Genomic DNA, 21,580 nt, shown 5'->3' on the forward strand with positions numbered 1-21,580 from the left:
TTTATCATTTCCAAATATTTCTAAATTTATTTTTCAAATGCTTTCCATTATTTGTGAGTAAAATTTCTAATTCATGTTCCTCTTATTCTTTGCCTACTGACAGTTTCAGAAGCCGAGCATGAAATACGGAAAATTCGACCCTGCCCCTGCAGGCACTGCCTGCAGGGGCAGATCCAAGGGCCAGAAATTTTCTGGCCCTTGGTTTTTTTTTTTTTTAAAAATTCCCTCCCCCCCATGAAATGATCTGGACCGTTGATTGGGTGTGGGGGCAGTATCGACCAGACCATGAAATACCTAACATCCTTAAACAAGTTCGAGCTATATTTGAGAAGGTACAGTCTAGCTTTTTTTGCTTTCAAAAGAGTGTTACGTTACGTGTAAAATGATAAGGAATCTCATTTGAAGAAGTTTTACGCTTCAGTTGGTCTCAAGAATGACCAATCTGTGGTGATAACATGGCCGTACCTACTGCGAGGCGAGAGAGGCTATCGCCTCAGGCCCAGCCCTCACAGGGGCCCAAAAAAAATCATTGATCTCATGTTGTTGAGACATGCACCTAAATAATATATACATTGGACATTTAAAAAAAATTTAGACATTGACCTATTGAAAATATGATTAAATATGATGATTGTGTTCATTAGGATTTAATCAAATTATGTAGAGTCCAAACAATAAAGCTTCACGGCTCATTAATTAATTTTTTAAAAATTTTGTATGCATAAAATAGTAATGTTTGTCCAATATATTTATTATTTTATCTTGTGTCAATTCATGTGTTAAATTTTTATACTTTACTTGTCGATTATTTGGTTTCTTTTCTTGAATTTATGTAGTTGAGTCTATTTCAAAAAATAAAACACAAAAAATTGTGATACTTACCTATTTTACATATTTTTATTCTCTATTTTCTTGAATAAAATATTATATTTATTAGTTAAAACAAATCATATATTTTTACAATATTGATTCATTTATATTTATCATTTTGTTATTTTGATAGTTTATATTTATAAATTTCAATTTTAGCAACATACCTTACAATTTTTGTCAATTTCAATATTTTTCCAATATAATTGTTCATATGACATTGCATTACGTTAGAGCCATGTTGATGTTGTGGCGCACGAAGAAAAAAATCGTAAAGAGATAAGTATATAACTCGTAAATTATATTTTCTTTATATCTTTTGTTTGTTTATTTTTAATTTACAAATTGAGCTTTACGGTTATTTAGGACAGGAAGATTTTTTTTTACGTATGGCCTCAGGCCTTGTGAATCACAGGTACGGCTCTGGGTGATAGGGGTAACTGGTTGCCAGAATGGTTGTGCTAGACCGTACATATTGGATGAGCTTGGCTTGGTTGGTGATGGTCCAAACAGTTATCAGGTAATACAAACCTTAAAATTTTTCGCATGAAGACTTAAAATACAATTTAGTCATAGATTCGGCTAGGCGGAACACGTAACCAAACGGCACTGGCAAAAATATTTAAGGACAAGGTTAACGTACAAGATTTTGAGAAAGTTTTGGAGCCTTTATTTTTTCACTGGAAACGCAAAACGCTCTCTGATATCATTTGGCTACGTCGCAGACCGGATGGTAGGTTTATATTTGGGCGAGGCGACAAAATTATCTCGTTCTGAATTTTGAATATTGAGAATAAATTAAGTACTCCTGGAAAAACTAAAATTGATAGACCAACTGTGATTCTTGACCAGGGTAAAGAAAAGCTTGTACAACTGATGGAAGAATGGGCAGGAATATCAGCAACTGCGTCAAACTCCTTGATTCACAAATCGGCTATTGAAGTCATCCGTAGTTTTGTGGCTTCCTTCAGTGAACATCTTTTGAATTTTTTTTCCCTTCACTGTGTTGGGGAATTACCCCGAAGCGATGCCAACCACGATGATAATAGTACCCAAACTTGCGGAATAAAATAATCAACAAGAACACAAGATTTACGTGGTTCACCCAAAAATAGGCTACGTCCACGGAGCACTGCAACTTTTATAACCGGAAGAAATATTACAACAAGTGTATACACCAATACACTCAATATCTCACGATCCCAACCCCGAGTATACCGAGAAAATATTTTCTCTAACTCACAAAAGAGAATCCCGCACTCAAGAAAAAAATACACTTTTTTTTTCTATGCACTCTCTTTTTATCAAAACTAAAAAGCTTTTGAGTTTGACATACAATAACTGAAGGAATTGAGCTCTATTTATAACTAATTCCTACGATCAGTTTTGTAAATTCTTTCGATGTGGGATACGTTTTTTTATTATTTAATTTAATGTGGGTCCCACCCCATTAAATTCTTACCTAACAATTCTCCCACTTGAAGACTTGATTCCAATCATGTCTTCACACCATCAGTGCAGCAGCTCATACCTCCTTTGTTAGTCCAGGAGACCAACTGAAGTCAAACACAACTTCAGTTTTTCAATGATAACAGCCTTCGTGAGCACATCAGCTGGATTCTTGCTTCCAGGAATCTTCTAAAGCTTCAAGACTCCATTCACCCGATCTCTAAGGATCCATATTCCAAGGATTTTTTTTGCAGCACCCAAATCCTTCAAAGCAAATTCCTTTGATAACTCTTTCTCGAGTTTATCAATCTCCTCCAGACAAACTCCTGCTATCAACATATCATTTACATATCTCAGTAGTATGATATAATAACCATCAAGCTTCACATAACACAGTGATCAGCCTGATACCTCAGAAAAACATCATTATTCATTACACCATCAAACTTCTTGTACCCCTGTCTTGGAGCTTGTTTGAGACCATACAAGCTCTTCTGAAGTTTGCACATCATTTTCTCTTTCCCTCGTACTTCAAATCTCTGTGATTGATTCATTTCTTCATCTAGCTTACCATGAAGAAACGTCTTCTTTACATCTAACTGCTTCAGATGTAAATCTTCTTTTACCATCAATCCAAGTACAGTCCTGATAGTAATTAACTTTACCACCAGAGAGAAAATATCAGTGTAACCAATGACTTTCTTTTCACCTTTTACAACAAGTATTTCTTTGTACCGCTTGCTACCGTCATGTTCTAACCAGTACTCCCACTTGCTATGTAAAAATTTTTTACCTTCAGGAAGTTCTGACAACTCCCACATGTGATTGGATGACAGTAAATCCATCACATCTTCCATGGCTAACTCTCACTGTTTAAAGGTCTCATAAACATCCGATTTATTTTTCACAAAATAAACCCAAAATCTCCTGCTCGAATCGTCAACAGTAGTGCCATAATATCTTGAGTGATCTCCAAGGAATGTCACAAGAGATGGTCCACATACATCAGTATGTACCAGCTCCAAATCAGCTGATTTCAGTTCTCTAACCTCTTTTGAAAAGCTCACCTTTTTCTGCTTCCCAAAAAATACAGCTTCACACTGCTTGTGTTCAACGATATTTAATTTCGGTAGCTTTCCGTTTGAAACAAGCATCTTCATTCCCTTCTCACTCGTATCCCCAAGCCTACTATGCCATAGAATTGAATTAGCTCCAGCATCCACAGCCGCTAATTTATTTCTCAAACTGGAAGTCATATAAAGTGTTCCAGTTTTCTTTCCTCGAGCAACAATCATGGCTCCTTTTTTCACTTTCCAGGAACCATCACCAAAGGTCACCTTATGACCTTCGTCGTCAAGCTGTCCCACTGAAATCAGATTGCGTGTCAACTTTGGTACATGTCTTACTTTGTTGATTTTCCAGACAGATCCATTTGTCATCTTCATCCGGATATCACCCATACCAATTATTTCAAAAGGTTTTCCATCAGCCAGGAAAACTTTTCCGTAATCTCCCGCAATGTAATTATCGAATACATCACGATTACCAGTGGTATGAAACGAAGCTCCCGAATCCATAACCCAAGAATCAACCGGGCTTTCCATGGATAATAATAGAGCATCATGTACCTTCTCAGTAACAACATTAGCGTTGTTCTTTGTTGATTTGCAATTCCTTTTCAAGTGACCAGTCTCACCACAGCTCCAGCACTTCACATTCTTTTCAAAGTTGCTTTTGTCTTTTCCATTTCTTGACTTGGACCCACCATGCCATTGGTTAAAACTCTTTTCGCCACTCCTGTCCCTTCCTCTATTCTCGAGATTTAGAGCAGAACTTGATGATGTTCCTTCACCAGAATCCATCTTGCGAACTTCCTCGGCAAGAATTTGATCTCTGACATCATTAAATTGTAGCTTTATTTTTCCAACAGAGTTGCTAATCGCTGCCCGCATTGGTTCCCAAACATTTGGTAAAGACGCCAAAAGAATAAGTGCACGAATCTCATCATCAAAATTAATTTCAACCGATGTTAGCTGAGAAACAATCGTGTTGAACTCATTGATGTGTTTAGCCACCGAAGCACCTTCTCTCATCTTCAAGTTAAATAACTTCTTCATGAGATGGACTTTATTGCCTGTTGATGGCTTCTCGTACATGTCCGATAAAATGGACATCATCTCCTCCGTTGTTTTTGCTTCCGCCACGTTATGTGCCACGTTCTTTGTTAGGGTCAATCGTATTACACCAAACACTTGTCGGTCAAGAAGCTTCCAGTCATCATCCTCCATCTTTTCCGGCTTCTTTCCAGATAGAGGTTGATGCAACTTCCTGCTATACAGATAATCTCTAATCTGTAACCGCCAGAACGAAAAATCTGTTCCGTCGAACTTGTTGATTCCCGATCCCGATCCATCATCTCCGGCCATAACTTCTCTAGCCTTAACAGAAAATCAAAAAAATCTTTTCTGATGTGGAAGATCAGACAAAGCTGCAACCACAGAGCATACTCAGAATTCTTAAGAATTTTCACAACAAGGCTCTGATACCAGTTGTTGGGGAATTACCCCGAAGCGATGCCAACCACGATGATAATAGTACCCAAACTTGCGGAATAAAATAATCAACAAGAACACAAGATTTACGTGGTTCACCCAAAAATAGGCTACGTCCACGGAGCACTTCAACTTTTATAACCGGAAGAAATATTACAACAAGTGTATACACCAATACACTCAATATCTCACGATCCCAACCCCGAGTATACCGAGAAAATATTTTCTCCAACTCACAAAAGAGAATCCCGCACTCAAGAAAAAAATACACTCTTTTTTTCTATGCACTCTCTTTTTATCAAAACTAAAAAGCTTTTGAGTTTGATATACAATAACCGAAGGAATTGAGCTCTATTTATAACTAATTCCTACGATCAGTTTTGTAAATTCTTTCGATGTGAGATACATTTTTTTTATTATTTAATTTAATGTGGGTCCCACCCCATTAAATTCTTACCTAAGACACTGGCTGAAGTATCTATCGTCTATCGATGTGGCTATGTTTCTCGTCGGTGACAAAATATAGGAGGATGGCGCGGGTAACTCTTTCGCTTCTAGCTGGAGAATGTTGAACTTGTATGTACTAAACTCTCATATGTAATATATTTTCATCTCGATTTCCCACTACATTTTCCAGTTCACGAATGGGAATTGGCCCAGTTGGTTTTTCCGCTTATATGATAGTTATGATATGGTTTACTAGCCCGAGAGAATATTTCGTTATTAGATTCATGGATCTGACATTTTTTGAGGGCGACTATTATGCTTTACTTACATTTGTGACTAAAACGACAATGGAAACATCATAGAGAAGAAATGAGGGCAAGAAACAGAGATTTTACATATATTTTCAAGGGGAAAAAAAAGAAGAGAAAATAAGCTTCTCCACTATACTCTCCCGGATTACTTGTGACAAATGCGTGCGGTGGGCATTAGTAACGCAAATTGGTCCGTATTTCTTCTTAGCCTCTGAAGTCCCACGCTTCGGTTCATCGGCCATGGCCACCACGGCAACTGAGCATGCAGCGGCTGCCACCACCGCAAACATCATGTCCCTCCTACTGCTGCTCCTTTCTTCTTTCACCACCATCTGTTCAGACTCCATCGATGCCCTAACCGTCCCCACCCCACGACGGGGAGTCGTGGTTAGGAGCTGCTTGCTGGCGGTTGTGCCACCCACGAATGAGGTGATGGTAATGGTGGTAGCCATGGGAACTTATGAAATGGTGCTACAAGTTCTTTAGTTGGTAATGATATAATGTCATGTGATATAATATTCAAAAGGGTTCCTTCATACATATTTGATCCATTTTCTTATCTTAAAGTTGAGGTGTTCTCCAATTGTTTGATGCCATGTGTGGGAACTTTATCCAGGATGTGGTAAATAACATAAAAGTATTTCGAGGAAAACAAATTATGTTTACAACAGATAATTTGCATTCGTAGTGTATGCGTGCGAATATATAGGCGGTGGATTCACCATTTTCGTAAGTTTAACTAGAAAACTTTTTCAAGTTTAAATCATTACCGCATAATTGTGCAATATATTTCAGAACAATAACAGTTTACATGGAAGTATTTTTAAAGAGATAATTAACATTCAACCTCATTTGATATGTTATAATTTTTATATTTGATAAATAAAGTAAGTGTTAAATGCATAAAAGCATAAGAGATGTGAATGCAAATAAACCGTTTTTAAATCATCAATCATAACTATTTTTTTTTTAAAATGTAAAATAACCCCTGATTTCTTTCATAATATGATTATACTTGTAGATTATCTAAACTTATTTAATTCTTGTTGTTTCGAACTGGCTTACTTTACTCCCAAAAAAACTGCTTATTTAAAATACACGATATCGAGTAAGGCCATGTACCGATGAAGATGAAGTCTCTAAGGGCCGAGGACCTCGCACGCAAACATCTGCATGCGAGGATGCAGGCAGCAGGTAGATCTAATGTATAAATTCTTTACATGATGAAGTTCTCACTGTTTCTTTTTTTAAAAAAAAAGAAATTAAAGTTCTATCAACGACCAAAAAAATATATGGGAATGGCTGGGATGATCTGGTTGTTGCATATCAACGGCCAAAGCAATCCCGTCATTAAAAAAAAAAAAATTGTTTAAAAGCATCAGAAAATTCGAAATATTGGAAAAACAAAAATGGAATTTTATAGAAAATATTCTTCAAAAATCACGAACAACTGTATATTTTTATATCCAAGCATACTCTTATAAAACCTCATTACACCTTAAAATTAAATCACAATTTATTCTACTTTCATAAAAAAATTCAAGATTTCTTCCCCTTTCATTTCATTTTCATTTCAAACACGAAAATGGATTCATGAAAAAATGATGATCTCAATACTCCTTCTGTAAGAACCTAAATTTGTAGGTATTTAATTAATTAAATATAGACATATATAACAATTTATTTTCGAGTTATAATAAATTCGAAAATATTAAATAATACATGGTATTTGATATTTCAAGCCAATAAATACATGAATTTTCGAAATTCAATGCAAGATACACCGTAAATTAAGGCCATATATCCATTTAATTGGAAGGAAATATTACATACAAGGCAGATTTTCTCAACGAGAAAGCATGCCAATATTTATGGAAGGAGTATCTCGAAATTTATGGAATGAACATTTCCAGATTTTGGAAAGAATATCAACCGAATTACGATAAGATTTTCACCCCACCCCTATAAATACCAACCCATTCCATTTGAAAACTTCACACCTCAAATTCAAAATTTCTTTCTTGAATTTTTGAAACTCTCCTCTCCAATTTATGTCGAGTAGCAAAGTTATGCTACAGTCCAAACCCAGAAGGAATTTCGAACTCCCAGTACATAAACCTTTCACGTTCTTTTTCATCCAAATCTGAGGTAATTAAGTAGGTTTTCGCTATGTTATAATTTGCTCATTTGTCTTTCGTAAGTGGTTTTTTGCTATATTATAATTTGTTCACTTGTCCTTCGTAAGTAAGTTTTCGCTATATTATAATTTGTACACTTGTCCTTCGTAAGCGGGTTTTTGCTATATTATAATTTGAACACTTGTCCTTCGTGGGTAGCTTTTTGCTATATTATAATTTATACCATTGTCCTTCATAAGTGGGTTTTCACTATATTATAATTTGCACACTTGTATTTCGTGAGTGTCTTTTTGCTATATTATAATTTGTACACTTATCCTCCGTAAGTGGGTTTTCGCTATATTATAAACTCATTCCATTTGAAAACTTCACACCTCAAATTCAAAATTTACTCAGTTATATATACTTGGACAAGAGTGAAATCTTCGTTTAAATCTCATATGCAGGTTGCTTTGTCCGGAACGTCATTTTCGTTGTTACAGAGAGTTGGTGCAATAGTGGTAAGAATATCTATTTTCCCTTTTTCTTGGATTCATTCAAATTTATGAATATCATCTTGTCATTATTATTATTTTTGCCAGCGCAATGGAGCAAAATTGTTTGCTGTTGGCACCACTTCATCTCTGGTAATTTCATAAATGAAAATCTTGTTTGAAAACTTGGTGTTTTTTTGTACTGTATCCCTTCGCTATATATCCCCAATTATTTTTTTTCAAGTTTAGTATGACAATGGTTCCTTACTTTATAGGTTGGAGCCCATGCTTCATCAACACAAGTTACTGTTGAGCGCTCTTTGCTTTGCTGTTCGAACAGGCAACACGTTCTTGGGTTCATTATTGTGAGTTATTGACCTTTCCGCGGCACTATTATTGTGAGAACTTGAATTTTCAGCCGCTAGTATTTCGACAATGCAAAATTTCCAGTAGAAGCTTCCAGCAGATAGAATTCAGCAGCGGACAACAGATAGAATCCACCAGCAGAAGAGTTCGGCAGTGCGGGATTCCAGAAGACAGTTACTAGTTCAGCTTATGACTTGTAACTGAAGCATTTAACATTGAATAAATGCTGTTAATGTCAGATTATGACCATTAATTAGGGAGGCCAACAGTCAGAAATGTGCCTATAAATAATACTCTCAAATCTCTGATTGGTGTTACACAAATCCTGAGTTATCATTTGAATTTTTAGTTAATAGTGCTTGTTTTCGAGCTGTAAAATCCAGTAGAAAGAGCAACCAGATTCCAGAAGACTGCAACCGAAACTTTCAAGCAAATTATTACTGTAAGTGGGCTTATGTATAAATATCTTGAAACCAGATTGATGATTTCTGTTTTAAAGCAAAGTATAAGTATTCCTGATTTCTGATCTCTTATTTTTTAAGCACTAAAACTTAGTAAACTAATGGTAGAAATATATATTCTGAACATTACTGATTACTGGTCTCACCTCTTAGAGGAGACAACATATAGGGGACCGATATCAGTTTAGCCATGAAATTCACGAACGTGCGCAATTCTTATTTGTTAAATTTCCGATTACTGATTACTGATTACTGATTACTGAATATTGATTTCTGTTATAAAAATAAGAATTTCTGTATATTATTCGTATTACTGCTTCTGTATGAAAATGATTTCGAAAACTGAGAGTTAGTCTCGCTCCCGCTTACTGAGTGACAACCATATCACTCACCCACCAAATTCATCTCAGATAAGAACGAGTAAGAATTGTTAGAAAAGAAGAATAGCATTAGTTCTGGGGCTGGTGAAGAAGATTGTTATTGTTCTCAGTTTTGATTTATGTAATTAGATTCTACTGCATCTGTTAAGACAGTATGATGTTTGGTTTTACATTTCCGTTGTAAAACATTTGTCATTGAGTTTGTATCAGACAATTAATGATTATTATGAATAAAAGACTGGTTTCTGAATTTTGTACTTTGGAGGCTTGTTGTTTTCGACTGTAAATTTGAGAGCAACGCCTGGCGTCAACCAACCTCCGTCCCGAGGCGTGACACTTATTCTAAACCATCCTCACTGTAATAGAACTCCTAAACCGTTTCGAATTTTTATGCAGATGGGTTGATTATGCTCGGTTAATAGGAATCCAAAAGGCTCACTGATCAGAAAAATCGTCAGTCCATGCTAAAGTGAAGAAAGTCGATGTGAGTTTGTCCTTCATTTAAAATCCAAGTTAGTATTCGGAGAATTGGATTGCCTCTTTAAAAAACGAAAGGCATTGGGTTGATGCTGATTGGTAGTTCTCTCAGTTTAAGCATAGAGTTGAAGTAATTAAACGTACAGTGTACCGATGTTCATGCCGCTACAGTTTCTTATTACCATGCTACTTATAAAAAGGTTATATGATATATATTGAATAAATGATGTAAATCCATATCTGATCACAATAATAATGCAAAAATTTGGGTACTTCCAGAATAAAAATTAGGCAATGATCTCATTTTTCATGCACTCCCTGTATTTAACCTCTGCCTTGTTATCATGTATTCGAACGATGTCACAGCATTCGCTTCTATCAATCTGGGAAAAAAAAATCAACCACCATAAATATGATCATTTGAATTGTAGAAGAATGAAGAAACTCAACCAAGTTCGAAACTAATGAACCCCAAGATGAATTTCAATAAATTTTGAAAAATAAACCTAAAGATTTTAAACAGTGATGCAAATTGTTGGACCAAATCGTTTGCTACTTTAATAAAAATTATAGTTAGTGATAACGGTGCAATTCAAATCTTTCAAACAATACGACAGATATAGCACCATGTTGCTCTACCCAACAAGAACTATACAATTTCTCACTTAATAATTGCACTCGTTACAATCAATGAGAATTGAACTCGTGACATTAGTTCTGATACCATTTGTTAAGACCGAACGTTTGTCACTTTATCAAAAGTATAGCTAGTTATAATAGTGAAGTTCAAATATTTTAAACCGTAACAGAGATATTGCATTTAACACAAATCATACCTCAAGACGCTTTGTTGGTGGTGTATGTACCAGAATTTTGGAAACAAACTCGGCAGAATTGTTCCCAGAACAAGCAGGCAAAAGCCGAGGCCATGCTCGAGTAAACGTGGCTATAACCGGATCATGCTCTGTTTTCTTATCCACGGTTTGGAAAAAGAAAACATGGGGGGCTTCACAGGGATGATCTGACGGCCGGCGTGTGTTGAACATGTAATGTGGTGGCCGGGGGCTCCTTCCCCATGGCCTAAAGGTTTCGATGGGGAACTGTAAGAATCCCCGAGGCATAATTCTTTCATATATATGAGCAGAGTAACCCCAAGAAATGGATAACGACCACCCGTTTTCACGGTGGTAGCAGATAGTTTGCTGCAGCATTCGGGACTGGTCTGCTGCAGCAGCAGCCATGAGGTGGTGTGTGGATTCATATCGGTTCATGGAGGGAAAGAGTGGGTCAACAAAGTCGAAATGGTGAAGGGATAGTAAAGGGAATTGTGGGTGCGAGGACAGGAAACCTGATATGTCACCACGCAAGTCAATCTGTAATTTTCAACGTGAATTTGAATTATCTAAATAAAATAGAATTTTGAAGCATCCCGTTAGAGTAATTTCTTTCAATTGGCCGGAAATTAAAAAAATATGTGATCTTATCTCTAATATCAACTTTTTAAACTGAATGAGTTCTAAAATTTAACGTAGGTGATACTAATTACTTCAACCGCTGTACCACTAATATATACCTGGTGCAATCCTTTGAGGGGAGTGAGGCTAACTCCAATATCAGCAATACAAGACATTGTAGTAAGATCAGCAGCAGGTTTCAAAATATACCTATATCTCAACAAACAATTCTCCATATCTTCTGCCAACACTTTTGCCAAAGGATAACTCAAAATAAATCCAGCACCTCCAAATCCCTGGCTAAAAGAATACCAATGATTCGACAAAGTAAACTCGGACTGCCCCCCTAAATAATAGTACTTTCTATGATCATATCTTGATAGAACATCAACTATATTATCAACAAAAAATATCGAGTCATCGTCCCCCATTACCAACCACCTAAGATTCTCATTATCTTCTCGGAAAGCCTCCATGATGCCATGTATGATCCGTTGGGCCGTGATGTCGGTGTTTCTGAGAAGTTTTGTGAGATCGTCGGATACTTTGTAAGGAGGAGCTGATGGAGACCAAGGCAGGAGGGTTATCCCCGGGGTTTGATCCAAAAGCAGGAATCCTCGTGTGATGTTTGGACGCCACCAGGATTGGATGTAAGGTTTTCTGTGACGCCAAGCTTTTTCTGAGCCAACCAGGCCAAAGACGAGGTGGCTAAGATTGGTCGGAGAATCCGTTTCTCGTGAAGATATAACCGTCGGAAGAGAAAAGATGACAGAAGAAACAGAATAATTAGGATGATGAATGGAGAGGTAAATGAAGCAAAATGAAAAGATCACAACAAAAATGAAAAAGGTTTTGGGTAGACTAACTAAATGGTTCATCTTTTGAACTAGTGACACCATTGAATCCTATCGATTACTTGAAAGAAACCACTGGAGTTAAATGGAGTTACTTCATTCTGACTTTTGAATATATTTTTTAACATGCGGTGATGCATGTACGAGGAATTTCGATGGGAGGATTTTTAATATTGGATAGAGAAGTACAAGGGTTTTTAGATTTTTTTTTTTAAAAAAGAATTAAAGGAGAAAGAAAATTGTGGAGTAAAGCTCTTTGAAGAATATATATATTTAACGTGAAGATATAGGTTTTTATCTTTGGAATTGATATGTTAAAAAATTTTTTTATTCATATAAAGAAATTAAATAAAAAAATACAATGTATAGAAAGTGAATAAATATATAGATTCCAAAACACAGTTTAAAAACTTACTCCTATCGAACGTAATAATGATGGCTAAAAGACAGTTAGCGATTCCTGAGATAGCAATTTAACTTAAATAAAAAAAATTCCCCGAAAAAACCAAAAACATCATATTATTAATATCGCAAAACAAAAAAAAAAAGAAATTAGTTACTTCACTCTAAATGTTCCCTTCATGTGCAATAAATATTTTATTGCTCACGAAGGAAGATTATGCTTAATTTAAGCTTCTTTAAGTAATTAGAAAGCTTCAAAATTCAACGAAGTACGTATATTCCTAGTCTATATATATATATTTATTTGACTTCAAACTGAGAAAGCTTAATTTAGTGGCAACCAGTCAGTCAGTGAGTCACTTGTAAATCGCGTACCCCATACACTAATTAAAATTACGAATCCGAAAGTCAACATAATATGGCTGGCACAAAAATTAAAGTCAGCTCGAGATTTAGAAGATTGTTATAGTTTATGCTCATCGAAGACATTTTTAATCTACAGACTTATTTATGTCGGCTACAAATTCTAGGGATATAAATGATCCAAACCAAGCCGAACAGTATCAGGCTGGAGCTTGGATCGTTTAAGATTAATTCAAGCTCGAGCTTGATTCGAACTTTTATCATCTCGCTTGAGTTTGGTTCGTTTAAGATTTATAGAGCTCGAGCTCAAGCTCGAGCTTTATTCGAGCTTTTATCATCAGGCTAGAATTCGACTTGTCTTGAAATTACTAAGCTTGTGAAAAGCTCGAGTTCGACTCGTTAAAAGCTCGTTTATCATGTTAATCAAGGCGGGCTCGAGCTTGGTTTATTAATAGCTCGTTTATCATATTTAACAAACCTGACTTGAGCTCGGCTCGTTTTCGAGCTCGTAAAACATACAATTGAGCTCGACGATGGGTCGGGTTGCGCTAGCTTCAGGGAAAGAGGATCCTGAAATACGTCGTCAGATTCATGGATCTGTTGCTCTTGTGGGGGACTGGACATGTTTTCACTATCCTTTTCCTTTTCCTTTCTCGCCTCCTCCGATGTCTGTCTAGGCAACTCACATCTGCTTAATTGTAAGACGCTATGGAAGATTCACTTGAAGAAAGACAATACGTTGATTAAATGGGTGAGTCACAAATTTGGTCAATATGGTAACGTGTGGCATCGGAGGGGCATAAAGAGGAATCACCTTTAATTATAATTAAACAGATAATTGGTATTCGAGACATGTTGATAGCTGCGTTGGGCTCGACTAATGGGGTTATAACGTGCTTGAGCAGTTGGTTTGACAAAACGATAAATCTCCAGAATGTTTATGTTTTTTTTGTCCAAAAAATTGGGAGATGGCCTTGAAAACCTCTAATATCTAATACATTCATGATACCAAAGCATATATTTATTTGGTTGATTCCATCTTACATATAGGGGTACTATCCATAATAGATCAAGGGCTCAAATTTAGCCACACATACATGAGGTCCACTAATTTTTTTAAAATCGAATATGTGTGTGAATCTTGTCCATCAAAACCATGTGGGGACAGTGCCCCACATGTAACATCGAAGTAACCTAGTGAATGAAATTTGATGTGAGTGTAAAATTACAATTGTGAATGAAGTAAAATTTGAAACAAAATACTTTTTTGATATTTTATTCATAAATTATTAACTAACAATAATTATTTTCAAAATTATACATTACGTGACTAAAACGGACCAAAATAATTTCTATAAAATAGTAAAGTTTTATGATATAAAATAAGGGGAATTTGTCAAAAAATCCCCATTCCCATTCTCAACCTTCTCTTTACTCCCTATCCCACTAAAACTTTGTTTCAACTCCCCATATCTCTCAAATTTCCAAATTTGCCCTTATATCTTCATTTTAAATAATTGATTTTTTCTTTTAAATAATGGCCCATCATGCTTCCGTAAAATAAATTAAACCTTATATCTTTTTGACTGGAGTGCCACCGGGTTATATCCATCGTATTTTACGAACTGCTCCTCACAGTCCAACCATGCGATCGCAACCGATGGTTACTGACGCAGATTCCTTCAGCAGCACTTGGCACAACCTTAATTCGTTTCCTACCTTAAGGTGTATAGTATATGATAAAATTTTGAAAATAATACATGAGAGGGGCTAAGAGCAAAGATCTCTTTTATTCAAACACAGAACATTTATTAATACATAGTAACCTCCTATAGAGGAGGAGAAACTTGTTTAGCTACTAATAGTAGCTGAACTTACTACACACATAAACTTGAAAGAAAATATTACAAATAGTTTGAAGAAAAATGAAGAGGTTGATCGATGCCTTCATCTTCCTTCTGCTCCTTTATTTATAGAAGGCTTCTTTCGGATTTGAAACTCGGACTTCAAATATTCATAAGCCTTTACAGCTTGCTTAGGGACCCTCTAGTGGTTGAGTGGTCCTTTCCTGCCTTGTTTCTTTCTAGATGATTAATCTAGACATCAACTTTTCTCATTCTTTTATTTCACCGCATTGCCAGTAGGAATGCGTTTGGAAAAGATCAGCTGTAATTTCGTCCCCTTTTTCTTGATACATTTGAGCTATTGATCTGAGGGCCTTTAGCTCACTTCTCTCGTACTTGAGTTTTCTTTTCAAAACCTTCAGATATGTGAAATACATTTTTCTTTAGGTTTCTTTCTTAGTATGTTTTTACTGGTTCCAATCTATCTTTATTTATAAATGAAAATTTCGGGACCAGTTGTCTTGCTTTTGTTCATTGGATTCCCTTTTTAAATTAGGTATTCAATGGTCCTTGTCATTTTCTACCGATTATTGGTGGTCCTGTCCTTCCACTCACATGATTCTTCACATGGTGGTCCTTCTTTTGGTTAGTGGGTGAGTCACATGTCCACTATCAATTTTGTCGAGGAATCTTTGGCTTTCGCTATCCTCGAGAAAAACGTGATTGTTGTCCCTCTCCACTTGTGCTTGTGTCGGTAAAGTGCTTCCGATCAGATCTCGGCTTCAATCCTTTACCGAATTCAGGTTCCTTCTGGTTTTGGCATTCAAGGCAGATGTTTTCTGACCATCTTCCTATATGTGCCATGTTACAGAATTTTCGGCGAGTCTCTTTACTAGCCGGCAGCTTGCTGTTCCACAAAAGATTTCTCTTTTTCTCGAATAAATCTTCTGCAAAACTTGTAGTTTTTCCTGTCATGATGTTTAACAGGAATGATCCGTTCACTGAATGATTATAGAATTTGAACGGAAACTTGACTTTGTCCATCTCGGTAAGACAGACCCATAAACCCCAAGCTCTTCTGGTAGACATATCATCTTCAGAGATTGAAGCGACCATGGGTGTTTCTTCTGTTGGAGGATCCTTGATAAATTTTTGAACATTTACATCCGGCCTCCTTAACTTGATGAAATGAAAGGCTTCGTGAGAACCTTTCCCTGCTGGTTCTGGTGCTGCACTGAAAAAGTATAGCTCCAAAACATCTCCTCTGGACAAATAATCATTATTCGCCCAAGTCTCGTGAACAGCTTCCTGGATCCATTTTGGTAGACATGATTTTTCCGGAAAGCTAGGTGATGTAGTATAAACTGAGGCAAGAGCCCCGAATTCATACCATGCTTTAACCTCCTTTGGATATGAATTTTGTTTCATCCATACCCTTGGATATTTTCCTGAAACATCAACCCTGTTAGTAGCTGGGTTGATTCCAATTCTTGTTTTCATTTTTCCCAATTCTGCTGATAGACCTGAAATGGAGAAATTGTTGCTTCGTTAGTACCAACCTTAGATTTGCCTTTGTCAATACGAGGCCTAAGGTTGATCTCTCCCTCTTCAATCCCCGAGGTGAAGGGTTGACATGAAGACTCAAGATAAGGATCAGGAGTCTCAATTTTTGTTTCAGTCGACTCATCTGGTGATGATCCCGACTTAACACTTGTGCAAGGGGTATTTGAATCCCCCGCTACAGGTATAGAGTCCTGTACTCGAAAACTCTCCATTTGGGAAACCAGTGGTCAATGCCTTGGAGGATAGGCCTTTGCATTACAGACCATAACTGAGTATATGCCTGTAAACACCCTGTAATCGATCATAGACAATTCTATTATCAGCTTGTTGTAGCCTTCCCGCAACTTCTGCGTTTACAGCTAACTTGTTGAACTCGGTTTGAAGCATTTCAAGGTGTTCCCTCAAATGCATCTGCATCTTGATAATAGCATCTATGTCAATGCTGTCCATCTCTTGTTAAAAAATCTGCAAGAATATTTTCATGAGATTTAATTATCACAATATCAAAAATATAGTTTTGACATAGTGCTTGCCATCGTAATAATCTAGCCTTATCAGATTTAGACTCAATTCTATTCCTTAAAAAAGCTTTCACTTGTGTATTATCAACTTTCAAAGTGAATTTCTTTGCAAGTAAAAATAATGGCCATTTTTCAAAAGCTCTTTTTACTGCATAAAATTCTTTCTCATTGATATGCCATCTTATGGCTTCTGCATCTGAGAATAACCCACTACAATATCTGCATGGTTGTTCTCCTTCTGGTGTGAGCTTTGTGAGAACTGCTGTTGTAGTAGCCCGAATCCTATTTATTTAAATAAACATGATTAAGTATCTTTAATTAAGTAAATCATGTGTAATTTTGGCTTTAGAGTTCGTGTGAGTAAGCCGAGATCAGCCCGGGAAGGGAAGAACAGCCCGGGAAGGGAAGATCAGCCCGAGAATAGTATTTGGTTGACACGCCTGCCGGACAGGTGTCAAGTGCATGGTAATTGTTGGACACGTTCATGCATGTAAGGTGAGGTGTCTTTGTGCATGCTGCCTAGCGACAGATGTCCGGATGCATGGGATTTGGTTGACACGTTCATGCAGACTGAGGTCTATAAATAGGCCATGGGATTTCTCATTGTGGAGGGGGTACTGTGTGTTTAAATGCAAGTTTTAGCTCTCTAGAGCAGCCCGGGAAGGGAAGATCAGCCCGGGAAGGGAAGAGCAGCCAGAAAGGGAAGAGCAGCCCGGGAAGGGAAGATCAGCCCGGGAAGGGAAGAGCAGCCCGGGACAGAGCAACCGGGCATAGCCGACGGTCCGAGAAGGTCAGTCAGGGAGCTCAATATTGTCAGGGCTGACGACGGACTAGACCCGATTGATAGGATTTCCTGTGGACTAGGATTGCTTTACTAGAGGTACGAAAGTACTATCCGAGATATCCTGGTCGAGTATACATTCTTATATGTGTTGCATGATTATTTGCTGCATTGATATATGTCATATGATGCATGCTATTATGTCACGCTTATTGCTGCATGTTACATTTCATCTTGAGCCGTATCTCTTTCGAGATAGCCTTTATTGTTGAGCTGTATCTCTTTCGAGATAAGCTATATCTTGTGGGGCCGCTCAGTCCCTGTCTTGTGGACGCATGGACACCGAGAGTACACAGTGGCCGACGGGTCCGGAGGGCTTCGGTGATCCGGGACATTTTAGGTCCACGTCTGATCTTGTAGTGGATGCAGTGACCAAGAGGAGTACCGCGCGGCACTATCCACTTGGCGCCTCTAGACTGAGCATATTGAGATCTTTTGTGACTCCCGTTTCTTGAATACCCTGGTATCATATCATAGCATGTGCATTTCATATAGGCTTGTATACTCATGCTTTTGTACTGGGCGTTCTTATCGCTCACGTCCTCGTTTTTCTTTATCTTGGACACCCCATTCCCACGGGGCAGGTCTCAGGTTGGAGGGCTCAGGAGGAGGAGGAGGACGTTGAGTAGCCATTTGTTTTAGTTATCAGTACTGCTTTGTTTCGAGACAGTTGTACCAGTTATTGTTGTTTGAATTATTCTGGACTTCGATTGGGTTGTATATCTTTCATTTGTTGACTTTTTCCGCCATTATCTCTGATTGTAATTAATTAAGTTAATTGCATGCTTAAATCTTGATTAGTAGGTGATTCTGGAACGGGTCACTACATTTATGGTATCAGAGCATGCATATGATTTTGGGATATAGATTCTGTTTTGGGATTTTCGTTGACCATTTACCATTTTCCCCATTCTATCTTGTAGCGATGGCTGACCACCTTGGTGATGAGAGTAGTCATGGGAGTGTAGGTCGTTGGGGTGACCAGGACGATCGTAGGCGTCATCGTGAACATCGTCATCGTCGTGATGGCCCTAGGCGTTTTGAGATGCACCGTTTCATTCAGATGGGGCCTAAGCCTTTAGTCGGTGGCGAGACTCCCGATGTTGCTGAGGATTGGTTAGAGCGCATGGAGAGTTGTTTCCGTGCATTCCAATGCACCGAAGAGCAGCAGATGGAGACCCTTGGTTTTCTTCTCGAGGGCCGTGCGCGCAAGTGGTGGCGATCGACTTCTGCGCCGATAGTTCAGGCTCAGGATAGGGTGACTTGGGCCGAATTCCGTGCAGCTTTCATGCAGCTATATTTTCCTCCAGCCCTTCGCCAGTCAAAGACGATTGAACTTCTGAATCTTAAGCAGGGTAGTATGTCTGTTGATGCATATCAGCAGAAGTTCTTCGAGTTGTTACCCTTTGCTCCTCATATTAGTGGCAGTTCTGAGGCCAAGTATGACCATTTCCTTCAGGGTCTTAACCAGGAGATCTTTGATCGAGTCACTGTCTGCGATAATCCTACTTCTTATGATGGGTTAGTGAACCGGTGTCGCCAGGCAGAGATCAGTCTCCAGCGTGGTAGGTCTATTCTTTCTTCTAGACCTCCGAATACTTTGAGCCCTCGATCTCAGTCTTTCAAGAAGTCAGGTTCTTCTTCTTCTGGATCTGGATCTCGGTCTAGCGGTGTTTTTCGCTTTGGTAAGAAGAAGGTTTCTTGTGTGCATTGTGGGAAGAACCATCCATCGGAGCAGTGCCGATCAGCCGCGGGAGCTTGTTTTCAGTGCGGAGAGATGGGTCATCTTAAGAAGAATTGTCCTCAGTTGCGAGGTGGAGCAGGATCTCGGTTCCGGATCTCAGACGACTGTTCAGCAGAGGACACAAGGTCAGACAGTGGGCGGTTCAAATCTTCGACCTCGTGCCCAAGGTCAGGTATTTGCGCTGAACCAGGATCAGGCTGCAGATGAGACAGGGAGAGTCATAGCAGGTACTTTTTGTTTATGCGGTATTCCTGCTTTTGTTCTTATTGATACCGGAGCATCACATTCATTCATTTCTGCACGATTTGTTAAGCGTCATAAGTTACCGTATGTTTCTCTAGACGTCATTCTTTCCGTTTTTACTCCGATGGGTCATTCGGTGTTAGCAAAGCGTGTAGCGCCCTTACCCGAGCCACTACTAAACAGACTAATAAACATGCAACATTAAACTTAATGCCAACAATTAAACAGCGGAAACCAAATACTTAATCATCTTACAACCCAAATGGAAACAAAACAATAACAGCAGTCTTAAACGTTAATACAACCATAACAAATACAAAACATAACCCTGAACGAAAATACGGTAAACCACAGGAAACCTCCACTGGATCACCACCGAAACCCAACTGCTCTAGCCACTGCCTTGGTCGTCCGAACCGTCCAACCTAAGACCTGCCCCGTGGAATGGGGTGCCCAAGATGAAAACAAGGACGTGAGCGACAATCGCCCAATACGAGAATGTACGAGTATACAAACTGATATGATGCATGCGAAATGCAATATGCTCGGATATCAGGGATCAAGTCAAGAATCTCATGCTCAGTCTAGAGGCGCCTGAGTGTGTAGTCTCTGATCTGCCCTAGGCATGTTTTGGCTCCCACACTCATCATCAAGACGTGGACCTGCAATGTCCAGGTCATCAGAGCCCGCGGGTCCCGTCGGACACTGTAGCTCTCGATGCCCCATCGTCCACAATACAGAATAGGGCTGAGCGGCCCCAACAAACGAGGTATATCTCAAACGATATCAGGCTCAACATGATATGTCATGCATAATATGTCAAAGCAGTAAAACATGTATCATGCAACAGATAAATATGCAGCATATAAGTGTGTATACTACGCTTGGATATCTCAGTCAGTACATCACGTACCTCACTAAAACAATCTGACAGAAAGCTCTGAACCTAGACAATACCAACATAAAGAAATCACTAACAAACCAGATCAAACATGCTACAAAGATCTCCCTAATGATCCTTAAATCACTATCTAAGGATTTAGGGTTATACCTGCGTCCGTCGTTAGCCCGCTGATGATGTCTCGATCTCAGTTCACCGACCCCTCCTCGAGTCGATACTAGCTCCGAAACTTCTCGACACCAAAGTGCCCTCGATACTGGCTAGAAAACCTAAGGATAACTAGAACTCTCTCTCTGAAGAAATGCGGTGAAGGAAACAAAAGAATCGGCTTCCATTTATAGGCTGAAACTGGACTAGTTCACAAAATCCGAAACAATCTTATCTGCCACGTGTCGGAATCTCATTGGTCTAGTTGGATTTCTCGAGATAATGTAATCAGAGATAGATCGGATTATCCATTTTTTTTAAATTCGGTGGATACCAACAGCTTAATCCCGGATTAGCAATTCCTTAATAATACTTAATTAACAAATCATTATCTCTTAATTAATACTTAATTGAAAACAAAGATTCGGGTCATTACAAAGCGTCTAGTAATGGGTTGTCCTTTAGATTTTGAGGGTAACGAGTTGACTGCGAATCTTATGATCCTAGAGATGGAAGATTTTGATTGTATTCTGGGTATAGACTTGTTGACTACCTACCGAGCTACTGTGGATTGTTACCAGAAGCTTGTTCAGTTTCGTACGACTGAGAGCTCTAGTTGGTTTTTCTATGGTGAGGGAGCGCGACCTCCGATGCCAGTGGTATCTGCTCTGAAAGCCTGTCGTGCTTTAGAGTCGGGCGGGGAAGGCTACCTCATCTATGCGATTGATTCATCCACAAGTAGTGTTGGTACAGATGATATTCCAGTGGTTTGTGAGTTT

At 38.2% G+C, this 21,580-nt stretch overlaps 1 protein-coding gene and 1 long non-coding RNA gene across 2 annotated transcripts; both read right to left on the bottom strand.

Annotated features, from left to right (window-relative positions):
• Positions 1 to 1,679: 1,679 nt before the first annotated feature.
• Positions 1,680 to 6,041, bottom strand: LOC140803989 (uncharacterized). The gene is made up of 2 exons (XR_012112002.1): positions 5,336 to 6,041; positions 1,680 to 1,871 (listed from the first exon to the last, which is right to left on the bottom strand). It is a non-coding gene; the product is annotated as an uncharacterized lncRNA (long non-coding RNA).
• Positions 6,042 to 10,182: 4,141 nt separating this feature from the next.
• Positions 10,183 to 12,388, bottom strand: LOC140803753 (uncharacterized). Its single transcript, XM_073159635.1, has 3 exons — positions 11,498 to 12,388; positions 10,761 to 11,297; positions 10,183 to 10,307 (listed from the first exon to the last, which is right to left on the bottom strand). Exons 1-3 carry the CDS (start codon positions 12,275 to 12,277, stop codon positions 10,212 to 10,214), a joined length of 1,413 nt encoding a protein of 470 aa, XP_073015736.1. The 5' UTR covers positions 12,278 to 12,388; the 3' UTR covers positions 10,183 to 10,211.
• Positions 12,389 to 21,580: the final 9,192 nt, after the last annotated feature.

The sequence above is a fragment of the Primulina eburnea genome, chromosome 10 (genome assembly GCF_022965805.1).
Source record: "Primulina eburnea isolate SZY01 chromosome 10, ASM2296580v1, whole genome shotgun sequence".
NCBI classification, from domain to species: Eukaryota; Viridiplantae; Streptophyta; class Magnoliopsida; order Lamiales; family Gesneriaceae; genus Primulina; species Primulina eburnea.

Bases quoted from the DNA above. Each gene is read 5' to 3' on its own strand.
- LOC140803753 (XM_073159635.1), bottom strand. From the start codon at position 12,277: ATGGTGTCACTAGTTCAAAAGATGAACCATTTAGTTAGTCTACCCAAA. The intron at 11,298-11,497 runs GTATATATTAGT...TGAAAATTACAG, and splicing joins CCCTCAAAGGATTGCACCAG to ATTGACTTGCGTGGTGACAT. The intron at 10,308-10,760 runs GTATGATTTGTG...TTTTTTTCCCAG, and splicing joins CACCAACAAAGCGTCTTGAG to ATTGATAGAAGCGAATGCTG.